Here is a 24,205-nt window from a genome sequence, read left to right as displayed (position 1 = left end):
TTTTCCACCATGTATTTCAAATTGGTATTAAACGTGAGATGAGAATTAACATATACGTACATAATGTATATTAGCTTTACCTTTAAATATTAAGATTAACTTGCGTACAACTAATTGCATACACTGTGTTGCTGGAAGCATTATTCGGTTGTTGGAGTAGTAAGATGAAATGGATAGACAAAACAATTGGTAAAAGCAAAAATTCAACAAAGTAGCAATGCTGATGTGTGTAACAATCCCTTCCTTTTAAACAAATAAAACTGTACATCTTACTTACTCTCAGTTAGTTGTCCATGGCATCAAAGTCCTGCGGTTTTAAAAACTGCAGCCTGCAAGCATGCAGCTGGACCCTTCTCTGATAATTACTAAAAACACTGTACAAAGCATGTTACAACAGTAGTTGGAACATTAGCAACTGACACAGTCCTTGGCGAACATAACAAATGTGTCTCTGCTGGTCAGAGTATTGATACAGCAAATCCACATTTTGTTGGAGGAAAGATAACAAACCAAACAAAGCAGGCCATGTTGCTCAGTTGTTGGCCATAGCTGTTGTTCCTGGGTGGGCACACTACCATTATCTGAAAAAGTAAAACAAATGCGTCAAGCCTCACTGAATATTGTGTTGCCTTTCAACATGGAGATGAAAATGATGCTTTCAAAAGTTCTCATTGTGAAACCCATTTGAAAATGAGGACTTTGCATTTTACAAAAATGGTTTTGAAAAATCTAAGCATTTCCATATCAGTGGCTGAAAACCCACAGTATGTTTTTGCAAAAGCTGAAAATTACAATCAAATTTTCAGTTATAGGTCAGGTTATTGATTCCATTTCTCTCTCCTCTCCTAGTGATGCTATTTCTTGTGTAGTTTTTCTGTCCCCCCTTCTGTATTCATCTACAGGTATTGCCGCCTTCAGAGCTGCATACTGACCTCCGACCCCGCTGACCCACTCAACTTGCACCTTACTTTACTTAAGGTAACTTTACTTTATGTATGTATGTATGTATGTATGTATGTATGTATGTATGTATGTATGTATGTATGTATGTATGATCTATGCGTATTCTCTCCTCTACCTCCCTCTCCTACCTACTCTCTGGTCCTGCTCAAGGTTTCTTCCTGTTAAAGGGGAGTTTTTCCTTGCCACTGTTTGGGGTTAGGCCCTGGGATTCTCTAAAGTGCCTAGAAACAATTTTGATTGTAAAAGACGAAATATAAATCAAATTGATTAATCAATTAAATCCATTGAAATTAACCTTAAAATTTTCTAGCAAAAGCATCCTGGTTGAAAAAAGGTCACAGCACAATTTACATAGATTTTAATGGACAATAACACCTGCTAATTTCTAAATAAAAACATATTTTTGTTCTTTCCCAGATATTCGAACTCACATTTTGAGCAAAAATCAAGAAACTACCACCGAACTGTCCAATAAATAGTCCATAAAAGCACAATGTACAGAAAAAACTGAGGAGTATCCCATTTTAAAGGAAATTTCCGGACAAGATTTGGGGGCGCTATAATCTTCCATTGAAATGAACTCCTGTTAAAAGTTTTCAACGTTACAATCCTCTTTATTATCCTGATAGCACTATCAAAATCTCGATGAAGACTTGTTTTATAGAACATTTTTCCAGTGATATGATGTGCTGAAGGTAAACATAGCGTTGTTTTGCGCCGATTTTTCCAGCGGATCGCGGCGTGGCCCCACCTCTCCGCTGCTCTCTGCAGTGTGGGACTCGTCGCCCGGCAGTGTGAGTGGGCCAGCTGCGCTCTCTGCTCGGCTCACTGCTAACAAGCAATGGCGCTCGGTGCTGGCCAGCTCTTATCTCCGTGTCTGCTCCTTCCAGTGGCTTTGTTACTGCTGACGAGCGGGCCACTCTCAGTCTTCTGTTGTCCGAGTCGCTGTTTGTGTTTTCGGACCACCGTTAGATGTATGCATTTAAACTTGGAAACCGTGCCGGCCGTCTCTCCCCTGACGACAATTCTGTAAGTAGCTGTTTCCCTTAAATCTAACGGAAAGCAGGCATTGACATGGTCCCCACCGTGAAACCTTACAAACTTGTGCATTGTTTTCCCAATTGTGTTGAAGGTTAAGAAGCTGTTTCCCCACACATGGTTGAGAGAAGCTTTTCCCTTTTCAGTTATTTAAGTGAAACAAAGAGTGGCGGTTTCGGAGTTGGTGTAATTATGCAAAAGCTAATCCAAAGACTCGAAAAATGTTCACAAAGTTATGACACCTGCAAGATCAGTTGTGGTTTGTTGAGATTAACGGCAAAGGGATTTACGGGCATGCAGCTGGCAGCGTTAGCATGTGTAGACGTTTAGAGTCGGACGGAGGTCTGAATCAGGGACATATTGTATCAGTCACACAGTCTTAAGCTTTTCCTAAATATTTCTTGAGCTTTCTGTTCACTGGGAGCAACATTTACACAAATTATTTGGGCTTTTCCGTACTTTTTTCCACATATAAAAGTATACTAATTTTCCAAATGACTATACCTAACTTTATATAACTTTAAAGAGCTTTGACAAAATGGAAAGACTTGAGATTCACAAAAAAGCTGGAAACTACAGAGATGTACATGATAAACTGATCATGCTCCAATGCAGTCATTTGCTAAAGTGAGCAGCCCATCTTCTTTTCATTGGATGTATTTAGGCTAGAAATCTGTTAATGATGGACATTGATTAAGACAGATTGGTATTGTGGGCACATTGTTGTTCCAGTTGTGTTACAGCAGATGAAGCACCCTACATTTTCACTGGAAGTATTTGAAACCCATTTTCATTAATTTCCCTCTGCAATCCGGTTGGGTGTTTCAGGCCATAAAGTGCTGCCCTAACGAAAAGAAAAAAGGCTTCATTATGCATGTAAGCGGTTAGACAAAGGGACAACTCAGTCAGCATTTACCCCAACAGCATACTGTGAATTTGCCTTGACCACAACCTCACAGAAAGTCTACATTGCCTCCATGCATGGACTCTTTACTCTTCACCACAGCAGTTATAGGATTGTTTTAATCTTCTCTAGGATGTATCTGTTAACAGCTGGATCAGAGGAGGAGAGTATTCTGTGGTTTCCCACAAGCTTTCAGTGTTAGCTTTGAAGCTGCAACCAGTTGTCCCTCATTTGACTGTCATGTCAGAACACGACTGGTTCACAACAACTCACGGTTTATCTGTAGTGGGGAAAACCCTTTACTGTCACTATAAATTCCACTTCCTGTGGCTAAAAAAACTGCAAAACACGATAGTCTGAATGGATGTCTCGGTGGAATGTAAACAATATGAGACATTCTCTCTCACATTTGGACTGTAGGCAATATTGCTGAAAAATTGGCCTTAGGCTAAAGCCTATAAAGTTAGGTAATATGTAAAAACATCTTTGTTATGTACACAATTGCATTTGTTCTTCAATCACGAGGAACCCCCATTCTCAGACTGTTAAACAATAACTTCACAATGTGAGTTTTCCAATCCATGTTTTTAATGTTTTCTTAACCCCAGTCCTTCTATTTTTATTGAGTTAATTCAGCTTTTTTTCCATATTTATTTTTTCAAATATTAAAATACCAAAGAAGTAACAAAATAAACAACAAAACAAACAAACCTTATGGCTTTCTGTGAGCCATAAGTAATCACAATCAAAAAGGGAGTAGTTCCACTTTTTAAGTTATTCAAAACCTATTGCAATTTCAGTTGCACTAAATCTGTATTCAAATACTTTAATCTTGTTGTTTCCTATTTGCTGAATTGATTATGACATGCAATACTGCCTCCTTGAGCAGGTCACCCTGGTCACCTGCTCGACTTTTTTTTCTTTTTCTTTTTTTAAAAATCTTGTTAAAAGTTAAATTATAAAAAAATAACCACATCTGTAACCATTCATCATACTTTACATCTGAGAAGACTAACTGATTTTACCTGATTTTCTTCATGAAAGCAAGGAATGGAACCTATTCCAGCTTTCTTTAGGCGGGAGCTGGGGTACACCCCAGACAAGCATTCAGCTCATCACAGGGCTGACACACAAAAACGGAAAAGCATTCATGCTAATGTTCACATTTAGGACAATTTAGAGTAGTCACTTCAAATATCCTAAATGTATATGTGGGCTGTGATAGGAAGTTGTAGTTACCAGAGAGAACTCACACATAGACAGGAAGAAGATCCAAACTCCATACAGAAAAGCCCAATGAGGATTTGGACCTTCTTGCTGGGACGCTCAGGTTGTTTACATGCTCAGCTTAATCAAGCTACGGTGAAAATACGACTTTGGAGTATTGCTGGTGTACATGCAATGAAATGAAATTGAATAATTGTCCTCCTCAACACTAGAAGGCGATAAGTGTCTTTTTAACAGGTACAGCCCCATTTAGGGTTGCATTATTAGTCATTACTAGTCACATAATAAACAACTAGAACCAAGCATTTCGTAGAAGAGAAAGTTAAAAATCTTGCAGCTTTGTTCATTTTGTACATAATGTACGCTTAAGTTATTTTGCAGATAAGTTATTGTGCACGCTGTTTTAGTTCCGGGGCATACACCAGCTCAAGAGTTGTGGAGCATGTACTTATACATTCTCAATTTACATTCGTATTAGCATATATTTGCAGGCATTATCTGGGTGTCTTAGTCAGATAAGGAGAACTCTGAAATTAGATGGACTACTGCATGTACATGCACTTCAGTTGTCCAGTTATAGGTGGATTAAGCCATAAATTACTTTTTCCAAGTGACACGTGAACATAATGAGTGCTAAACATTGCACAAATGCCTGCTATTTAATCTTAGTGAATTAGAGCCCTAAGAGACTCTGGAACTCCTTGCCACTGGTGCTGAGAACATCACTTAACCCCCCCCCCCCTTCAAATTAATCTGTTTGCAATTATAATTGCATTATCTAATTGATTTTTTTTTTTTTTACATTTTTTTTCAGTGTTTTTATTCTGTGCTTTACACAGTTTTTTTATTAGTCTCCATAAGTGTCTAAGAAAATAATTAAAATGTGTTATTATCATAACATGATTTTTTTTCAACATTACATAATCATTAAACATTTCTTATACTTTTGAATTTAGCATTCTAATAGTTGTGCAGAAAAAACATGCACTTCTAACAATTATAAATGATGTCAACAGTTTTGCTCTTTGGCCCAAAAACCTGGTCTGTCTGACGTTATTGGTGAGTCACAGACTCCCATTGCTCGAAATATGCTGTAGTCAGTGTTTGGGAAGTGTTCAGTCTGTGCAGCATTGTGGAATGTAAAGCCAGAAATCCCCTAATTTGAGCAGGGTGATTGGAGATAGCAGGGAACATCACTGGCCCCTCCTTTTTTTCTGTCCACTATGGAGCAGCTGGTGAATTTTGGGGCTGTGGTGTATATTGCTTCTTAATGTCAGTTGAAACATGATGATCAGCCTGGATTCATTTAGATAAAATAATAATTAAAAAAACCCAAAACAAAATTTGTCCTATTTAGAAAAAAGAATAACTTCAAGAAATTAAAAAGAAAATTCCAAAAACAAAAATCAGTGAAGTGCATTGGTGCATTTCACATATGAAAATGAACTATGCTTCTACATTATATTTTAATCTGAAGCACAATGCATTTGAGTTGTATCAATAATATACTGATACATATATTTTCATTGTTTAAGTATTTGATGTATAATTGAGACAATGGTGATGTGATTTTAAGGAATAAACATGCATAATTTACCACAATGAAGCAACATTTCAGTACTTTAGTGGTACGACTCTAGATTAGGAAACAAATATTTACTTATTAACTTATTTATTTATTACCTACCATGCAAAATAACTGCTAGTGCTTTGTAATAAATAATAAAGCATCAATGCGCTGTTAAACAGGAAGTTAACAGTGACTATGTGTACCCTAAGCTCAGGTGTTACTAGCAGTGTATTGAGATCCTAATTTACCGTATTTTCACGACCATAAGGCGCACTGTATTAAAAGGCGCAGTCTCAGTTATGGGTGCTATTTCTGTATTTAAAACATACATAAGGTGCACCGTATTATTAGGCGCATGCTGAAACATACAATAAAAAATGACACCGGAAGTAAAACAGTGATTTTCGACACATTTATTAAACACAAAATGTATTCTTCCGCCACAAAACGATCAAAGTTTTCAACTTCTGTATCTGAATTAAACAGCTGCACTATTTCAATGTCGAGCATCCTGAATTCCTCTTCTTAATCATCTGAATCGGACTCACCGCCCGGTTCCGGTTCAGCGTTGATTTTGTGAAAGCTCTTCCAATACATGAAGACGGTATCATAGCCCATGCGTCTACAATCCACCTGCATATGGTGGCATAACTTGCCCGCCGCTGCCTCATAGTCTTTGTGAAGGAGTGTTCGCCTTCCGTCATCCAGCACTCTGTCCGTTTTCGTGGTAGCCGAGAACCACGGTGAACGACGACTTCTCGTGCCCCGTTGTGCGTATCACCACAGTGCTGGTCCCCTTTTCTCCACTTTGTGGGTCAAAGGGATGTTAAAAGTCAGAGGGATCTCATCCATGTTGGTGATGTGGCTGGGCGGGTTATCTTGTCGCGACAGTAGGTGCGGAAGATGGCCACCCTCTCCTGGTAATCCATGGGCAGCCGCTGTGCAACAGTTGTCCTTGCGCGTATGGAGAGATGCCACCGCCTCATAAAGCGAAAACACTAAGATTGCTCGATTGCCATTTTCAGCCGCATATTCGATGGCCTGCAGTTTAAAGTAAGCCTCATTCATACGCGTCTCGCTTGACCGGCGCCATTTTAGGGGATCCTAACGCGTAGGTGTGCCGCTAATCGATTGGCGGAGCGTTTACCGTATTGTACCCACCAAAGGCGCACAGCAGATTTTGGAACTCAGTCCACACACACGGCGCTCCATATTATAAGGTGCACCGTAGATTTTTTAGAAAATCTCAGTGTTTTAGGTGCGCCTTATAGTCGTGAAAATATGGTATATAAAATCACTGCCTTATGTCCTATGCCTAAACAGTAATTAAGAGGTTATAGATGTTGAACTCTCAGGTAATGTGTAATAGAAATGTGGTCTTGCAGAATAAATGCTTTGTAACAAATAATATGCTGATATGCTACAATACACATCTTTATAAACAGGTAGTTAATGGTGAATAAGTGTACCCTAATATAAAGTGTATTTAACTATGATAGCTATTTGTTGTTTCAATTTTATTATAAACATTTAATTGCAATGTACCACTATAATCATAAATTGACATTAAGTTATAACACATAACATTTCGTGAGCTTCAGTTATTTTTCTTCCAGAGGAGTTTGACTTCTATATTTATTATTTTTATATCTATGATTTGTTTGCTCCATTGCCTTTTTAAGACATAGCAAAATATTTGTTTTTGTTCTTTTTGGTTTGACAAACACATAGTGAATTTTTGAGCAACTGAAAACATTTTAGGGGGACTTTAAGGTGATCAGTTTTGAAATGAAGACAGAAACAAAAATACAATGGCCTTGTTTTGGCGAGTGATGGTATCTCTGTGGAGGACAGCACATAAAATGTTCTTTGAGATCTGGCAGAGAGTCAAGCTGGACTCTAAAAAAAAGAACCCTACAATAATTTACACATGGCATATATGTGTATTTTATCACCAACATCAACACGAATTGCTTAAAGTCAAAATTAAGTGTGGGTGTATGGTGCAAACAAGCGCGCAAAAGAATTAGAAATGAGTTCCGGTCATGTAAAAGAAAAGCACATGAAAATTTTGACTAAGCTGGAAAAGTTTTTAAGTCCCAGGATGATGGTTCAATGCTAGTAATGTCATCAAAGCAGACTCAGGCTGCCAACAACAAGGTGAAACGGAAATGCCACAGCGACAGCATACAGTTTGTGTTTCTTTGGATGGGTGACAAGAATGTGCTATGAAATGCTTGTTTGCAGCAGCAACACATTGTTGCATCCACAGAGAACAACTGGGTGTGCAACGAAATGCCACGGTGCCTTAAATCAGTACTGGAGGACATGATCAAAACTAGAGCACTGAAAAGGTGTCTTTTGAAAGCTCTGTATGATGAAATGGGCTGTGAACAAACAAAACTTTTTTTCCACACTAAGGTTTGCTGGTTGTTTCATGGAAATGTTGTCATCCATCTTTTTGAACTGGGAGATGGGATATTGTTATTCCTGCGCCACAGTGCTAAACTATATGACACAATGCATGATTTCCAGGGGGTCACAAAGTGTGCATTCTTGGCTGAATTTTTTAGTACTCTCGAAACTCTGAATGTGGCGCTGCAAGTGAAGATCATCGCCGTCTTCAATGCCCAAGACAGAATGAAAGCCACACACCTAAAATTGAATTGACTCTCTCAAGTCATGCCCGCCCTCTCCTCTCCTCTCCTCTCCTCTCCTCTCCTCTCCTCTCCTCTCCTCTCCTCTCCTCTCCTCTCCTCTCCTCTCCTCTCTCTCTACCCAGCTGGCCATCAGCAGGAGGGTCCCCCTACATGAGCCTTGTCCTGCTCAAGGTTTCTTCCTGTTAAAGGGGAGTTTTTCCTTGGCACTGTTGCTTGTCTGGGGTTAGGCCCTGGGGTTCTGGAAAGCGCCTTGAAACAATTTTGATTGTAAAAGATGCTATATAAATAAAGATTGAATGATTGATTGATTGGTTGGTTGGTTGGTTGATTGATTGATTGATTGATATCCAGAAATAGACACAAGCTTTGAGTGGATCAGAAATCCATTTCAGGACAAAATGCACATTGAGTGTGTCAGTTCCAAACTATAATCAAAAAAGGTTAACCTTGTGAACATTGTCAAATTGGATGCTGAGGACAGATTTCAGGGACAAAGAATTGAGTGACTTACCTCCACATCCATTTTTGAGCCACACATTGCTTTACTCATACCACAGAAAAAAGCAACACCATTTTTCCCCATTAAGATGCCTAAACTGTAGGCTCTACAGAGACTAAAATATTGGTAAAACTTTCATTTTAGGTTTCTGTACTGTTAGTATATTGCTTTGGGGCTATTTTGAGTTAGGAGGTCCATGAGTGTTTGTGGGTTGAGTTGTCCTTGGTCTGAAATAGTTTGAGAAACACTGCTGTAGATGTGAATGCACATTTTACTGCAGTAATCATGCATCAACTCAGAAACAATAGTTACTTCTGTCTGTTAGGCCGATAATTTAAATCATATGTTAAGTGTGTCTCAAACAGAGGTGGGTGGAGTGACACAAAATTGTACTCCAAGTAGAACTGTAATGTAGTCATTGAAGAATTACTCAAGTAAGATTAAAAAAGTATTGTGTTAGCAGTCAAATGTTTTTTTATATTATGTAATCAGACAAAAATATAAAATAACTTGCTTATTTTGTTATTTGTAAATAACAAAATAAAAAAATGAGCCAAATGAACAATTCTGTAAAATATAAAATAACAAATGAAACCACAACCCACATTTTTAAACAATATGTACGGTAAGTTTATATCTGATCAATTTATATTTGATTAAACTGTGCAAAATAGCTATTGCTTCAGTGAATAAAACAGCTATATGGTATGTTTTCTTGCCATTGCTAGAGTTGATTGTTTTACAGTTACCAAACCAGCTTGATCATTCATAATTTGTGACAATTAGTAGCTAATGCCAATTCACACCTCAATGGAAAATGTAGATATGAAATGTTTGCAGAAACAGAAGACATTTTTTTTGCATTTTTTTGCACTGTGTGTAGCATTGGAGACAGTTGCCTCTGCCATTTTTGGTGTGTTTTTTCAATCGCCATTTGCTACATGCCAAGAGTTTGTGTAAAATAAAGCACAACTTATGTATATAACTATTAAGAATTATAAGAAAATGAACAATATGAGCATAGCATAATGTAGCTGAGTAAGAGAAGAGTGTGATCTTCACGTATGGTTCAGAAAACCTACTCTTAGAAAAATTACCCCCTTACATGTTACTCAAGTAAATGTACTGGAGCCATTGTAACTTGTTACTACTCTGGTGTCAAGAGTCAATTGGTGTCAATTGTATAACAATAGTAACAATGCTACTACTAATAATAACAATAATACATTTTATTTACAGTTGCCCAAATTAAAGACATAAGAGATAAAAAATACATTAACCCATACAAGTATATATGTATGTATGTGTGTATATATATATATATATATATATATATATGTGTGTGTATGTATATATGTGTGTGTGTGTGTGTGTGTGTGTATATATATATGTGTGTGTGTGTGTGTATATATATATATGTATATGAAAATACCGAACACAGACAAAATACTTCAGATTGTAACAGATAATGAGGGCAAGGTCAGCCTAAACAAATATGTTTTGTGTAAAAAAGCCTGAGTCAGTGTGTTCCAGAAAAGACAGATGCTAATAGCAGTTTGACATTCGACAACAGGCGCATTCATCTCATAGCACCGTTGTGGAAGATTTTGTCCAAAAAAACACTCTGGGTATGTTTTTAAATGAAATGGCACAAAACACTCATCAGGAAATAAGTTTATATTGCACAATATGGAGACAACAAAACTCCACTACAGGTGTACATCAGAAAAGTGCCTCCCCGAAGGGAAAGTTCAGACAGCATAAAAAGGTGACATTCCCAGCCTGATTGGGAAATTATTCCTGTCTGGCTGCCGAACATGCAGTGTCCTTTTTTTAGATGTCTTCACAGGCTCCCAACTCCTGCTGACCATTGCATGTTTCCCAGTAACTGAACCTTTTGACAACAACAATCTTTTTAAATAGCCAGGCACTTGTTGTTGTCTGTCTACATGATAAATTCAACATGATCCTGGAAGCCAGAGAATTTCTTATCACTCCTCAATTTTTATCATTTTATCATTAAAACAACACACATCACACTTCTCTATCTATGAGGAAGTTGCCCTCAAAATGGAAGCCTACCCATGACTGAGACATTCATTTCAAGGAAATTCCTCCACAAGCGTATTACCATGTGAAACATCTCCTGACCTGGAAGAATAAGACCCAGTCTATCTACACTGCTGAGACAAAAACCCGAGACTTCTAAGGAAATAATTCTCACAATCTCTGTTTACAGACTAATAACCCCAAAATTCTAATCCAAACTAAACTACAGTGGGACCTCTACTTAAAAAATAAATTGGTTCCGGAAGTTGTTTCGTAACCTGAAAAGTAGAGACGCATTTTCCATGTAAATACCCTAATCCGTTCCAAGCCCCCAAAAATTCGGACATAATTTTTTTTATAAATCATTAAAATGCATCAAAACATGTGACAAATACATGTTACAATTAGATTACCGCACAATAAATGTAGGAATTCAGTGCAAGGCTTCTTCAGGAACAAAATGAAATTTATTACAGGCTAATCTTACATTAGCCGTCATTACTAGCAACGAACGTTAACACTTGTGGTAACACCGCCATCTAATGGACAAACATACGAACACCCACAATAAATCCCGAAGACGACGAAGAAGACGCTGGGATACACACAAACTTGTACATGTTGACGTCCATCCTAGCCAATGGGATTACAGGAAGATGCTAGGCGATAGCCAGTGGCAGAGCAGCTACAAACATGTTTGTGTTCGCTAAACTCTGCAAGCTGCGAGTAGCAGCGGTAGTGTATTTTTGCCTTTCGTATCCTGAAATTTCTTTCGTAACAAGAGAAAATATTTTCCCGTTGAGATGTTTCGTAACCTGGAAATTTCGCATGTAGAGACGTTCGTAAGTAGAGATCCCACTGTATTAACTATTTTAAATCAGAGTTTAAAGTGTCAGCATCTAATAATCTTCCCTTTCATATAATTCCCTTTGATGTAAAAAGCCAATATTGTCAGTATCATATGGTTCCTGCAATGCATTTGACATCAATGCCAAGGCTGCTAGAGAAGTATTTACAGCTTTGCAAATATTATCTTTGTACATCCTAGAATTGCTTGTCAGCACATAATCCAGTGTAGTGGAAAAACGCAGAACCATGAGTTGAAATCATGAGCAGAAACTGGAAAGTGAGTTGTTGCATGTCCATTTTTTGTCACTGTACATGCTTCTGTATTGATATACCGCATCAACACCCACATCACTATGTACCACGTGTTGCTTGGGGTCATGTGGTTGTTGTGTTAACATGACAATCTGGATCAGGCTCTGATTTGTGAATGCAACATAATCTGATTTGATCTATTGCAAATGGCAGCGTGGACACTCAGTCTTCAAGATCAGATTTGAGCAAGAAAGGGTCTATTCACACTGCAGGCAAATCCAATTTGTTGCTCAAATCTTACGGCTCAATGCGACTAGATGAATTTGCCTCTTGCCAAATCTCATGCTGTTATTAGCATCTCTGTCTTGATGTCGTTTGTCAAGCTGCAGTGTTGCAACAGGTTCATCGAACCCATCGAAGGATTACATGATGTGTCTGCACTGAAGTCAAATGTCTTAAAATTGGATTTGAATTTAATTTTGATTCCACCTCCAGAGGTGGTTTGCACCCTTCATAAAATGGAATCTGTGCTGTTTACACTAAATGTAATTAGATTTGGGGTTGCAGCGTGAGCAGGGCATATGGACATATGTTTAAGAGGGGTAGAGATAAGTGGGGCAGAGCCTGACTGGAGACAATGAGATGGTGTGTAGGTATCTTAAAGTTGTGTGAGGTAATGGGAAGCAATGGAGGGATTTGAAGGTGTGCAAGCAAGTGGATGCCAGTGAAACTGTTTGAGAAGTGGGGGTGATGATTTCGGTGTTGACAGGTGCTTCTTGAAAAAGTTTAATTAATTTGCATTGAATTATTTCATTGTTGAGAAGGTGGCCCTGAGCGCCTAAGCGTTCAAGCAGTAAAAATCAGATGTCATTTATAAAGTATTTCGGAAAATGAATAGTGGGGTAGGACATTTTATTTGCAGGGAGGTATATTCAAATGTGAGCATTGACAGGTAGAAGGAATACTTTGACTTTGTTGTGGTATTAGGCTGACAGTTTTAAACAAGGCCAGGTGGTATGGACACGTTTGGATCAGAGTGATGATTGGGTTGCTAGCTAATTGAAGTGAGCTCTTCATAAGCAGTGTAGAAGTGAATTCTTTGTCTTTGGTCTCTGAATGAAGTGAATGATGTTACTTCCACAGGAGCCAATTTTCCAAATCACATCCGGTTCTCCTTTTATGACATATGTTTTAAAACCGCCCCAATAATGACAGAATTTACTATCCGTACGAAACATTTTTGCTGTAATTTAAAATCACCTTGTATTAGTCCATATAAGTACAAGACACAGCAAAGATGCCTTTTTATCCAAGTTAAACCAAGGTCATGTTAAGACAAGTTAAGAGTTTGTTCAGACAAATTGAGATACATTTCTCACAGCTCTCCACTGTTTTCCTTGTCCTGCCCTTCACATTACAGAGACATGCTAAGACGGTACACCCTGAACCTTGCCTGGAGATAGTTGGTTCTTTATTGCTGCCTGACACTAGCACATAGTTCCCCAAATATTACTGTACAATTGTTATTGTCAGCTAATGCTAATATTTTTTTAGTCATTTTTTTTTTCCAGTTTAAAAGGAGGCCATGCACCCAGATTTCATAGTTGAGAAAATTAGGTTATTAATGTTGTTGTGCAGAAAACATACTGGAAAAAGTAATGTAAACATTGGGCCAAAGGTGTTATTTTTTTAAGATCTTAATGATAAGTATGCAGATGTCACCAAGAGGGAAAAAAAATCATCATATTATAGTCAATTCAATATTCAATCAATTCTGGGCAAAACCATTTTTTGGTCACAGAAGTTGTTTATGTCAATTTACTGCCTTGTACTGCAGCTGTATAAGGATGATGCATATGAAAATGTTTGCTGGCTTGCACTGGATCAATATTAGATTAGATTCAATGTTATTGTTATTGCACATGTACAGGTACAGTGCAACAAAATGCAGTTTTGCATCTAACCAGAAGTGCAAAAAAAGCAACAAGTGCAGATATGAGTTAATAAATACAATATGTGTGGTTTATATGGTTACAGTTGTTTACAAGGTTGTACTATTAAAATATTTTACAGATGGGTATTTACCGGTACATTAAATGCCTTAAACTATGAGTGCAGAATCTAGTTACATAAAGCTAGAGAAAATGTGCAAATGATAAATTAGGGATGTGCAGATGATAAAGTACAGTTGTGAGTGAGTTATTGTGTAAACTGCTGTAGTGTAGTGAGATGTGGAGTGTGTGAGAATCAGCAGGACTTCCACAGGGACACGCTCTGGGGAAGAAGCTGTTCCTCAGTCTGCTGGTTTGTATTCTGAGGGTTCTGTAGCACCTCTCAGAGGGCAGGAGGGATAACAGTCTGTGGGCCGGGTGTGAGGAGTCCTTAAGGATGCTGAGTGCTTGATGCAGGCAGCGCTTCCTATGGACATCTCCAATGGCAGGAAGTAGGGTCCTTGTGATGCGTTGGGCAGTTTTCACTACCCTCTGCAGGGCCTTGCGCTCAGCGATAATGCAGTTTCCATACAAATAGATGTAGCCTTTTCGTATGACCAATAACTCCTTGCCTTGTCTTTATTGAGCATTATTGTTACAGTAAATAACATATTAGGGGAGAGGAGGGAAGAGGAAACCATGACCCAGTGGGGTGACAGAGGCCTGTCAGGTGATCATGTTTCTGGACCCCTGCAGCCTTGGCCTATAGCAGCATAGCTAAGATGTTAACCTAATGATTAGACGACCCCCTAAGTATGATAATTTGTCTGTCTATGATAATAACTGGAACTACAGAATTAGTAACAATAAGCTTTTTCAAAGAGGTAGGTTTTAATTCTGATCTTAAAAGTAGAGATGGAGTCAGCCTCCCGTACCTGGACAGGGAGCTGGTTCCATAGCAGGGGGGCCTGGTAGCTAAATGCTCGGCCCCCCATTCTACTCCTAGAAACTCTGGGAACCACAAGTAGACCAGCATTCTGAGAGCGGAGCGGTCTATTGGGCTGGTAAGGTGTCACTAGCTCCTCCAGGTAGGATGGAGCTAGGCCTGTAGGTCAAAAGAAGGGTTTTAAAAATTATTCTAAATTGAACGGGCAGCCAATGGAGAGACGCCAGTACAGGAGTAATGTGATCTCTTTTGTCAATACCTGTCAGAACTCTGGCTGCAGCATTTTGGATCAGCTGGAGGCTTCTTAAAGAGGAGTTTGGACACCCTGATAATAAAGAATTACAAAAGTCCAGCCTGGAAGTAACAAATGCATGGACTAACCTTTCAGCATCATGGTGGGTCAGTAGTTTTCTAATCCTTGTGATGTTCCTCAGGTGAAAGAAGGCACTTCTAGAGACTAATTTAATGTGTGAGTTGAAGAAGAGATTTTGATCAAAAGTTACTCCAAGATTCCTCACACAGAGACTAGATGTTAAGGAGATACTATCTAGAGTGATCGTGTGATCTAATCTATCTCTGAGAGGTTCAGGACCAAACACCATGACCTCAGTTTTTCCCGAGTTAAGGAGAAGGAAATTTGAAGACATCCAGGACTTTATGTCTTTAAGACAGGTCTGAAGCTTCACTAACTTCTCTGTCTCCTCTGGTTTCATGGATAGATAAAGCTGAGTGTCATCAGCATAACAATGAAAATTTATCCCATGCTGCTGTAAAATGTTCCCTAAGGGAAGCATGTACAAGGTGAAAAGGATTGGTCCAAGTACAGAACCTTGAGGAACTCCATGGCTAACCCTACTGTATGAAGAGGGGACGCCATGGACATGAGTAAACTGGTATCTATCAGATAAATGTGATCTAAACCAGTCTAGTGCTGTCCCTTTAATGCCAATCACATGTTCCAGTCTCTGTAACAGGATGCTGTGATCAACTGTATCAAAAGCAGCACTGAGGTCCAGCAGAACCACCATAGAGACCAGTCCATGATCTGAAGCTATGAGAAGATCATTAGTAACTTTAAGAAGTGCTGTTTCTGTGCTCTGATGAGCTCTAAAGTCTCTTGGTTAATTTGGCCACAGTGCTGAAAAGAAACCTGGGGTTGTTCTTATTTTCCTCAATTAAAGAAGAAAAATAAGCTGTTCTAGCCTTACGGAGGGCCTTTTTGTAAACTAATAGACAGTCTTTCCAGGCTACATGATAGCTATCTATTTTACAAGAATGCCACTTCCTTTCTAGTCTGCACGCTTTCTGCTTGAGGGTCTTTCTGCTTTACTATTTTCTTTTTCAGGGGGGCAACAGAATCAAGCCTGATTCTCAATGAGGTTGCTGCACCTCCAGCAATAGAGTCAACCTCAGCAGGGCTAAGATTATAATGACTGATCCCTGGGAAAACACACAGTGGTCCTTAGATTAGCACAGGGATCACTTCCTTAAACTTAGCTACAGCATTATCTGAAAGACATCTGCTATAGTAAGACTGTGCTCTGAGCATAGAAGAATCCTTAATCATGAATGTAAAAGTGATCAAAGAATGATCTGACAGGAGTGGGTTCTGAGGGAACACTGACACATGTTCTACCTCAACGCCATAAGTCAGAGCTAGATCTAGGGTGTGGTTGAAGTTATGAGTTGGTTGGTTTATCTGCTGGAGGAAACCAAATGACTCAAGTAATGAAATGAAGCCATTTCTAAAGCTGTCATTTACGTCTACATGGATATTAAAGTCTCCAATGATAATGACTTTGTCCGTTCTAAGGACCAAGTCAGATAAGAAATCAGAGAAATCAGATAGGAACTTTGAATGTGGCCCAGCAGGGGGGCCGATATACAACTACAAACAAAAGTGGCTTTTCTGCCTTCCAGTTCAGATGGGTGATGCCAAGAGTCAGGCTTTCAAATGAACTGGAACCATATTTTGGTCTAGGATTAATTAATAACTTGGAGTGATAGATTGCTGCCACTCCCCCTCCTCGACCAGTAACACGAGGAATATGATAATTAAGATGGGTAGGAAGAGTAGATTCATTTAAGCTAACATACTCCTGCTCCTGAAGCCAGGTCTCAGTAAGACAAAATAAATCAATGTGATGATCCGCTATCAGGTCGTGCACCAACAGGGATTTACACAAAAGAGATCTAATATTTAACAGCCCACATTGAATTGTGATATTAGTTTCTCCAAGTTGTGCTTTGGTATTAATTTTAATAAATTTATGGTGATTGACCGCTCTCCTGCTCTGTGCTTGGTGAACTTTTAACCGTGGAACAGAGACTACCTCTATAGTGTTAAATATGTTATTGTTGGCTGATGAGGGTTCTATGGGAGCAGCAGAGAGGTGTGTAAGACTACAACTCTGCATCCTGGTCTGGACCCTGGATTGTCTAGAAATGAGAGAGGCACCATCCCATGTGGGATGGACACCGTCTCTCCTAATCAGATCAGGTTTTCCCCAAAAAGTGCTCCAATTGTCTATATAGGCCACCTGGTTTTCGGGGCACCACCGTGAAAACCAGCGACGAAGCGATGACATGCGGCTAAACATTTCATCGCTGGCCAGATTGGGGAGGGGACCAGAGAATGCTACGGAGTCTGACATCATTTTTGCGTAGCAGCACACCGACTCTATGTCAATTTTGGTGACCTCCGACTGACGAAGCCGGGTGTCGTTTGCTCCAACGTGAAATTTACCAAATTTACGTTTACTGACAACGTCTATTGGTGTTCTATTGGGTTTAGGTCAGGTGAACGTGGGGGTCAGTTAATGGTATCAATTCCTTCATCCTCCAAGAACTACCTGCATACTCTAGCCACATAAGTTCGGGCATTGTCGTGGACCAGGAAGAACCCAGGTCCCACTGCACCAGCTTAGGTTTTGATAATGCGTCCAAAGATTTCTTCCGATACATAATAGCAGTCAGGGTGCCATTATCTAACCTGTAGAGGTCTGTGCGTCCTTCCAGGGATATGCCTCCCCCAGACCATCACTGACCCACCACCAAACCAGTCATGCTGAATGATGTTGCAGGCAGCATAACGTTCTCCGCGGCATCTCCTGACCCTTTCACATCTATCGCATTTGCTCAGGTTGAACCTGCTCTCATCGGTGAAGAGCACAGGTCGCCAGTGGCATAATTGCCAATTCTGGTGGTCTATGGCAAATGCCAATCGAGCTCTACTGTGCCGGGCAGTGAGCACAGGGCCCACTACAGGGTGTCAGGCCCTCAGGCCACCCTCATGGAGCCTGTTTTTGATTGTTTGGTCAGAAACATTCACACCAGTGGCCTGCTGGAGGTCATTTTGTGGGGCTCTGGCAGTGCTCATCCTGCTCCTCCTTGTACAAAGGAGAAGATACCGATCCTGCTGAGGGTTTAAGGACCTTCTACGGCCCTGTCCAGCTCTCCTGGAGTAACTACCTGTCTCCTGGAATCTCGTCCATGCTTTTGAGACTGTGCTGGAAGACACAGCAAACCTTCTTGCAACGACACATCAATATGTGCCATCCTGGAGGAGTTGGACTACTTGTGCAACCTCTGTAGTGTCCAGGTACAGCACCATGCTATCAACAGAGATGTTGATCCAAGCCAAACTACAGCAATAGAAAGTCAGTCAGTAAAAAATCAGCCAAAATAGATAGGAGGGAAAAAAGTATCAGTGGCCTCAACCTGGAAAGCCATTCCTCTTTTGGGGGCCGTTTCATTGTTGCCCCTCTGATGCTCCTGTTGTTGTTTTCATTAACAACAAAGGAGCAGAAACTGATTAACAACCAACTCTGCTACTTAACTGACCAGATCAATATCCCAGAAGTTTGACTGATAGGTTGCTATTCTCTGATTAAAAAGTGTTCTTCTAATTTTTTTGAGCAGCATATATATGTGTGTGTGTGTGTTTGTGTGTGTGTGTGTGTGTGAGTGTTGAAATTATGTGCAAAATATAATTAATTGTTTAATCTCCATATAGAAATGTATTGTTCTTTTATTCTCCAGAGATCTAAGGTTCAACAAAATCAAGGATTTGCAGCCAGGTTCCTTCAGACAATTAAAAAGCCTCAACACACTGTAAGTATCTGATACTGTCCCCAACAACGTAACATTACAAGTAATAGTATTAGTACATGCACATCAGTAAGAATTAAAATTTAACACTTCATACTCAAATTTAATTAAATCATTGCCATTAAACCCCACAGTCAGTACTTTTATTTACGCAGTTTAATCAAGCTATGCAAAAAATTTAGCGGTCTTGTTGAAATTCAGTCCTTGTCCCAGTTTACATGCAACAAAATCGAATAACTGAGGAAAATATGTGCTTTTCATCAACACGAGGTGACAATATGTGTCTTTTCAGGGCATCAATACGGCTCCCTTTTCTCGTTGATCTGTTACGTCACATAATAAACAATTGGAGAAAGGCAGCAGCCCGACATTTCAAACAAAATGAAGATGAATAATCGTACAATTTACTTAATCTCATATATAATTTACACGTTACTTATTGATCTTATGTCTCATGGTCATGAATGCTTCCTTTGATGTTTTTTCCGGGGTCATACCTGGTAGGAAAGTCGATTTCCAGTCGCATTGTCTAGGATAAGTAGGACTCTGTTAGTAGTCGAACTAACCAGTTTACATGCACTTTAATTGTTTTCAGTTATAGTCAGTTTAAAGCACTGATTTTTTGTAAATTTTTTTCCAAGTGCCAGGTAACGGTACTGATAAGATTGAGTTTCACTCAGCTTAAATTCTCTCTCTCTCCTATACTCATAGAAAGAGAGAGAGAGAGAAGTAATCTTATACATTCACTGTACTGCACAATGTACCTAATAAAGAAGAATTATATCTTGTTTTGGGGTCTTTTGATAAGCATCATACCTGCTTTAAATTGTTATGTTTCATGCCTATTATGCATAAAATGCAAATTATAATATTTTACATTTGTATTTCATATTCATGTTTCTTTAAGCCATTAAAACTTTTTAAGGCTATGTGACTTCATCCTGCAGGACTGAATGCAGTTGATCTCATTAATAACACAATTTACAGCAGTCACAGCCTGCTTCATCACAAGTAGGACAATCCACTACAACTGTTGCTGTCCTAGTCATCAGCCCAATTTAACACATTGGCTTTCCCAATGCACACAATGTAAACATTTGAAAGAAGCTATACTTTATTTATACCTGTCACCTAAATTTTATTTTGTTTTCACAGCCTTTTAAACAACAATCGTATACGAAGGATTCCTAGAGGGGCTTTTGAAGATTTGGAAAACCTCAAATATCTGTAAGTTGCTGTTATATCGAATTAAGTGTGGCTTTAGCTCAAGTAATTGAAATTGAGGCAGTATGCTATACATAGTATATCTGTTCTGACACATTTTAATTCAATCTTTGTCAACACAACAGTGGGGGGTCGATAATAATGAGACCCCTCTGGAAACAGTTGATAAAGTAGAAGAATGTATAATTTTTGACTGTTCCTTTGTATGTCTGGAAGTCTTGACCTGGAGGCAGGGCTGGAAACATATTTGGAGTGTGTGAGACATATCATTTTATTAGTCATTGCCAGGACAAACCAAGAAGCTGTGCTGTCTCTATGTTGCTGCAAGTTGCCTTTTAATTTTTATATGGCCAGCTAGTTATGTGGAGGTTATTGGTAACCCTCTGGAGAACAATTGGCATTCTTTTCTTGGTAGCAGGTATTGTAATTGATTATCAAAACAATTAAAAAAAATGGAAATGGGGGAGAGAGAGAGAGAGAATTTTGAAAACAGCTTTGTTGCTCTTACAAAACAACATACATAAAATTTAGATCTTTAAAAACACTCACTCTAAATAAATAAATAAGTAATTAAATAAATAATCTATCTAATCTACATGAGTGCATCTTCCAAATTCAAAGAGGCACCTGCTTAAAAAACAGAGGACATGATTAAAACACCAGACCTGCTTGAAAGAGTCCAGATCTCCAGTTGCCTTGTGAAAGTTAAAATCAATGAGGAGTCTGGACTTGATCATATTAATACACACCATGACAGGTTCAACAATAAAACCCTCTTCTATCTTTTTCCTACGGCTTAAATACACTGCTGTACACTTTCACAAAAGGGGCACTTGTCTTCCACTGTTTCATTAATGGTTGACATGAATGAGTTCACTGGGAAGATATTATGAAGGACTCCAGTGGAGGTCAGCATGTCTCTTAGAGAGTGGCGGCTTGTACAGCGCCCTCCACTGGGGCCTGCAGTCTGGAGCTAGGCCAAAGGTTCAGTCTGTGCCTGTTCATGGTCTCCACCAGCATCTTATACAGCGTCCTTCCAGATGCATCCTGTATGGAAACAGATGTTGTAGTTTTCAATGTAGCTTGTCCCAGATAAAACCAACTAAAACCTGTTGAATCTGACTAAGGTGGGGAGCCGGAGGGTCAACACACATCATCTTGTGCCACAGGGTGGAGGACATCAGATTGATCACAATGTGTCCTACCTCTAAAGGACATCTTTGGGAGAAGCCAACTCCACTTCTCCAGCCAACTTTTAACTCTTTTAAGGGAATCTTCCTGTGAGGAGCAGCAGACACGAGCTGAACCCCAAAAAGCAGACACATACAGGACTGAGTACATTTGACCACATCAGACTTTACTGAAAACATGGCAGTAGAATTCCACAAAGAACCAAAGTTAGAAAACTCTTCATCAGAGCAGGCTGAGAATCCCACAAAGAAACAACGTTGAGGCTGCAGGCTGGGCGGCACAAACGGACATCTGAATGAGCAATCACGGAGGGTTGAACAATGAATTGGCAAAGACAATGTGTGGACAGGTTTAAAAACTGGAGGCAGGTGTAGATTTGGAGATCTGGAGATTAGTCGCAGGTGTGTAGATCACATGATGGGAGTGAACCAGGAAGCAGCCTGGAAACAGACAAGAGAAACACAGGCAAGGAACAGAAGGGGAGGGGGGAGGGAAAACACCCGGGAAACCTCCTAACAGTACCCCACCACCCTTCCTCAATGGGAGCCTCCAGGCGACCCACCCGGTTTGTTGGAGTTATCGCGATGGAACTGAGCAATCAGCTCTGTGTCCAGAATAAATGAGCAAGGCACCCAGGAACACTCTTCAGGGCCATACCCCTCCCAGGGGGTACTGGTAGGTACTGAAGCAGGCTGATCATCGATGAGCCGGGGGGAGGTGGTGATTTGGAAGGAGGGGACAGAGAGCTGGTGGATACAGGCTTCAGCTGAGAGACATGGAAGTTGGGGTGGATCTTCATGGACTCAGGCAAAAAACGAACGGCAGACAGATTTATGATACTCTCAATGAGGGTCCAATGAAGCGGGGAGAGACCTTACGGAATTTGGTGGCCAATGGGATATTCTGGGTGGACAGCCAGACCAACTGGCCAGGTTGATAGGAAGGGGCTGGTAGACAGTGTCGGTTGGCCAAATGCTGGCTGGTGTACTGGGTGCATTCCAGGGCTGACCTAGTTGCTCTCCAGGTCTGCCGGGCCCACTGAAAGAACTCCTGTACGGATGGAGTTGCAGTCTTCTGCTCTTGGAAGGAGAGGAGGGGTGTTGGTAGTCCGGAGAGGCTTCAAAGAGGGACAATCCTAGCGCGGAACAGGTGAGGGTGTTGTGGGCATGTTCCACCCAAGGAAGATGATTACTCCATGCAGTGAAGGACTGACTCCAGTTCTTGATTAGCCCTTTTGGTCTGATAGCCTGATGACAAGCTGACAGTCTCTCAGGGCCTTGACAAAAGCCCTCCAAACTTGTGAAGTGAATTGGGACCCCTGTCAGAAACAATGTTGGAAAGAGTGCCGTGGAGTCGGAAAGCCTGGTCTACCAGTAGGTTGGCAGTCTCTAGTGCAGTAGGAAGCTTAGGCAGAGCCAGGAAGTGTACAGTGAACCGATCCACAACCATCACAATGACTGTATTTCCCTTGGATGGAGGAAGGCCTGTGACAATGTCCATGGCAATGTGGGACCAGGGTCTCCCAGAATGGTCAGGGGCTGTAGAAGTCCTGCTGGCACCTGGTGCTGTGCTTTACCTGGAGGACAGACTTCACAGGCAGCCACAAATTCACTTGTATCCTTCTACAGTGTTGGCCACCAAAAGTAACGCTGCAAGAAGGTGATTGTTCAGTTGGCGCCAGGGTGACAGGCAAAGTTGGAGTGAGAGTGTCCTCATCGCAGCATTTGAGAGTGAACAGGGTCCGGGACAAACAGACGATGTCCAGTTCCTGGGTCTCGATGCTGATGCATGGTGTCTCTCACGACCTTCTCCACCACCCAGTTGAGCACCCCTGTCACCCGTTCCTTGGGCAGGATGGCACCTGGGATGGACCATGTTCCAGCAAAAACTGGTAAGAGAGGGCATCCGGCTTGAGTTTCCTGGAGCCAGGACGGTTGGTTATGGTGAACTGGAATTGACTTAAAAAAATAAAATAAATAAAAAGCACCCACCTGGCCTGACAGAATTCCATCATTTAGCGAACAAACTGTAAGAGAGATTTTTGTGGTCTGTCCAAACCACAGATGGTTGCTCAGCCCCTTCCAACAGGTGTCGCCACTCCTCCAAGGCCAACTTGACCGCCAGTAGCTCACGGTTCCCCCACATCATAATTGGACTCTGCAGGTGAGAAACTACATGAGTAAAAGGCACATGGATGAAGTTGTTTGTCAGGACCGGTGTAGTGCGATAACCCAGCCCAAACATCAGAGGTGTCCACCTCGGCATCAAAGTGCTTGCTGGGGTCAGGTTGGATAAGAACCACTGCTGTGGAGAATAGCTTCTTTAGCCTTTCAAAGTCCATGTCTGCCTCAGGTGACCAGTTGAAGCTGACATTAACAGAAGTGAGTTTCGTGAGGGATGAGGCAATTTTGCTATAATCCCAAAGCAAACCTGCTAGGATCAGCCACTCGACCATCGCTGAAGAGGCTTGAACGCAGAGGATATTAGTGGTTGTGTGTATATGTTTTTGATGGTGATGCTATTCAGACCTCTATAATCAATGCATGAATGGAGGGACTTATCTTTCTTTGCCACAAAGAGGAGCCCTGCCCCAGGAGGTGAGGAGGGTGGTTGGTTAATCCCTGCCGCTAGGAATGAGGTGATGTACTCCATTGCCCCCCTCTCATATGACAAGTTAAATAACCGACTTGGTGGAACAGAAGCCCCTGTCATCAACTCCATAGCACAGTCATAGGGTCGATAGGGAGGCAAGGAGAGTGCGTTCTCCTTGCTGAATACCTCACCAAGATTGT

At 40.5% G+C, this 24,205-nt stretch overlaps 1 protein-coding gene and 1 long non-coding RNA gene across 5 annotated transcripts in view; one reads left to right on the top strand and one right to left on the bottom strand.

The window, feature by feature from the left end:
• Window positions 1-1,521: 1,521 nt before the first annotated feature.
• pxdn (peroxidasin) overlaps window positions 1,522-24,205 on the top strand; it is a 57,631-nt gene continuing 34,947 nt past the window's right edge. For 2 of the 4 annotated variants that reach the window (XM_029828938.1, XM_011614089.2), the window contains exons 1-3: window positions 1,522-1,992; window positions 18,930-19,001; window positions 20,154-20,225. In XM_029828938.1, the coding sequence (XP_029684798.1) occupies window positions 1,805-1,992; window positions 18,930-19,001; window positions 20,154-20,225 (332 nt within the window). In that variant the 5' untranslated portion in view covers window positions 1,522-1,804. Of the gene's footprint in view, window positions 1,993-18,929; window positions 19,002-20,153; window positions 20,226-23,041; window positions 23,305-23,476; window positions 23,577-24,205 lie in introns of those variants that run through there. The other 2 variants (XM_011614096.2, XM_029828950.1) reach the window with 2 other exon arrangements.
• LOC115247457 (uncharacterized) lies at window positions 21,141-21,987 on the bottom strand. The gene is made up of 3 exons (XR_003886506.1): window positions 21,976-21,987; window positions 21,428-21,523; window positions 21,141-21,269 (listed from the first exon to the last, which is right to left on the bottom strand). It is a non-coding gene; the product is annotated as an uncharacterized lncRNA (long non-coding RNA).

The sequence above is a fragment of the Takifugu rubripes genome, chromosome 2, assembly GCF_901000725.2.
Source record: "Takifugu rubripes chromosome 2, fTakRub1.2, whole genome shotgun sequence".
In the NCBI taxonomy this organism is placed as follows: Eukaryota; Metazoa; Chordata; class Actinopteri; order Tetraodontiformes; family Tetraodontidae; genus Takifugu; species Takifugu rubripes.
Note: the sequence above shows the minus strand (reverse complement) of the source record. Positions and strands in the feature narration are given on the sequence as shown.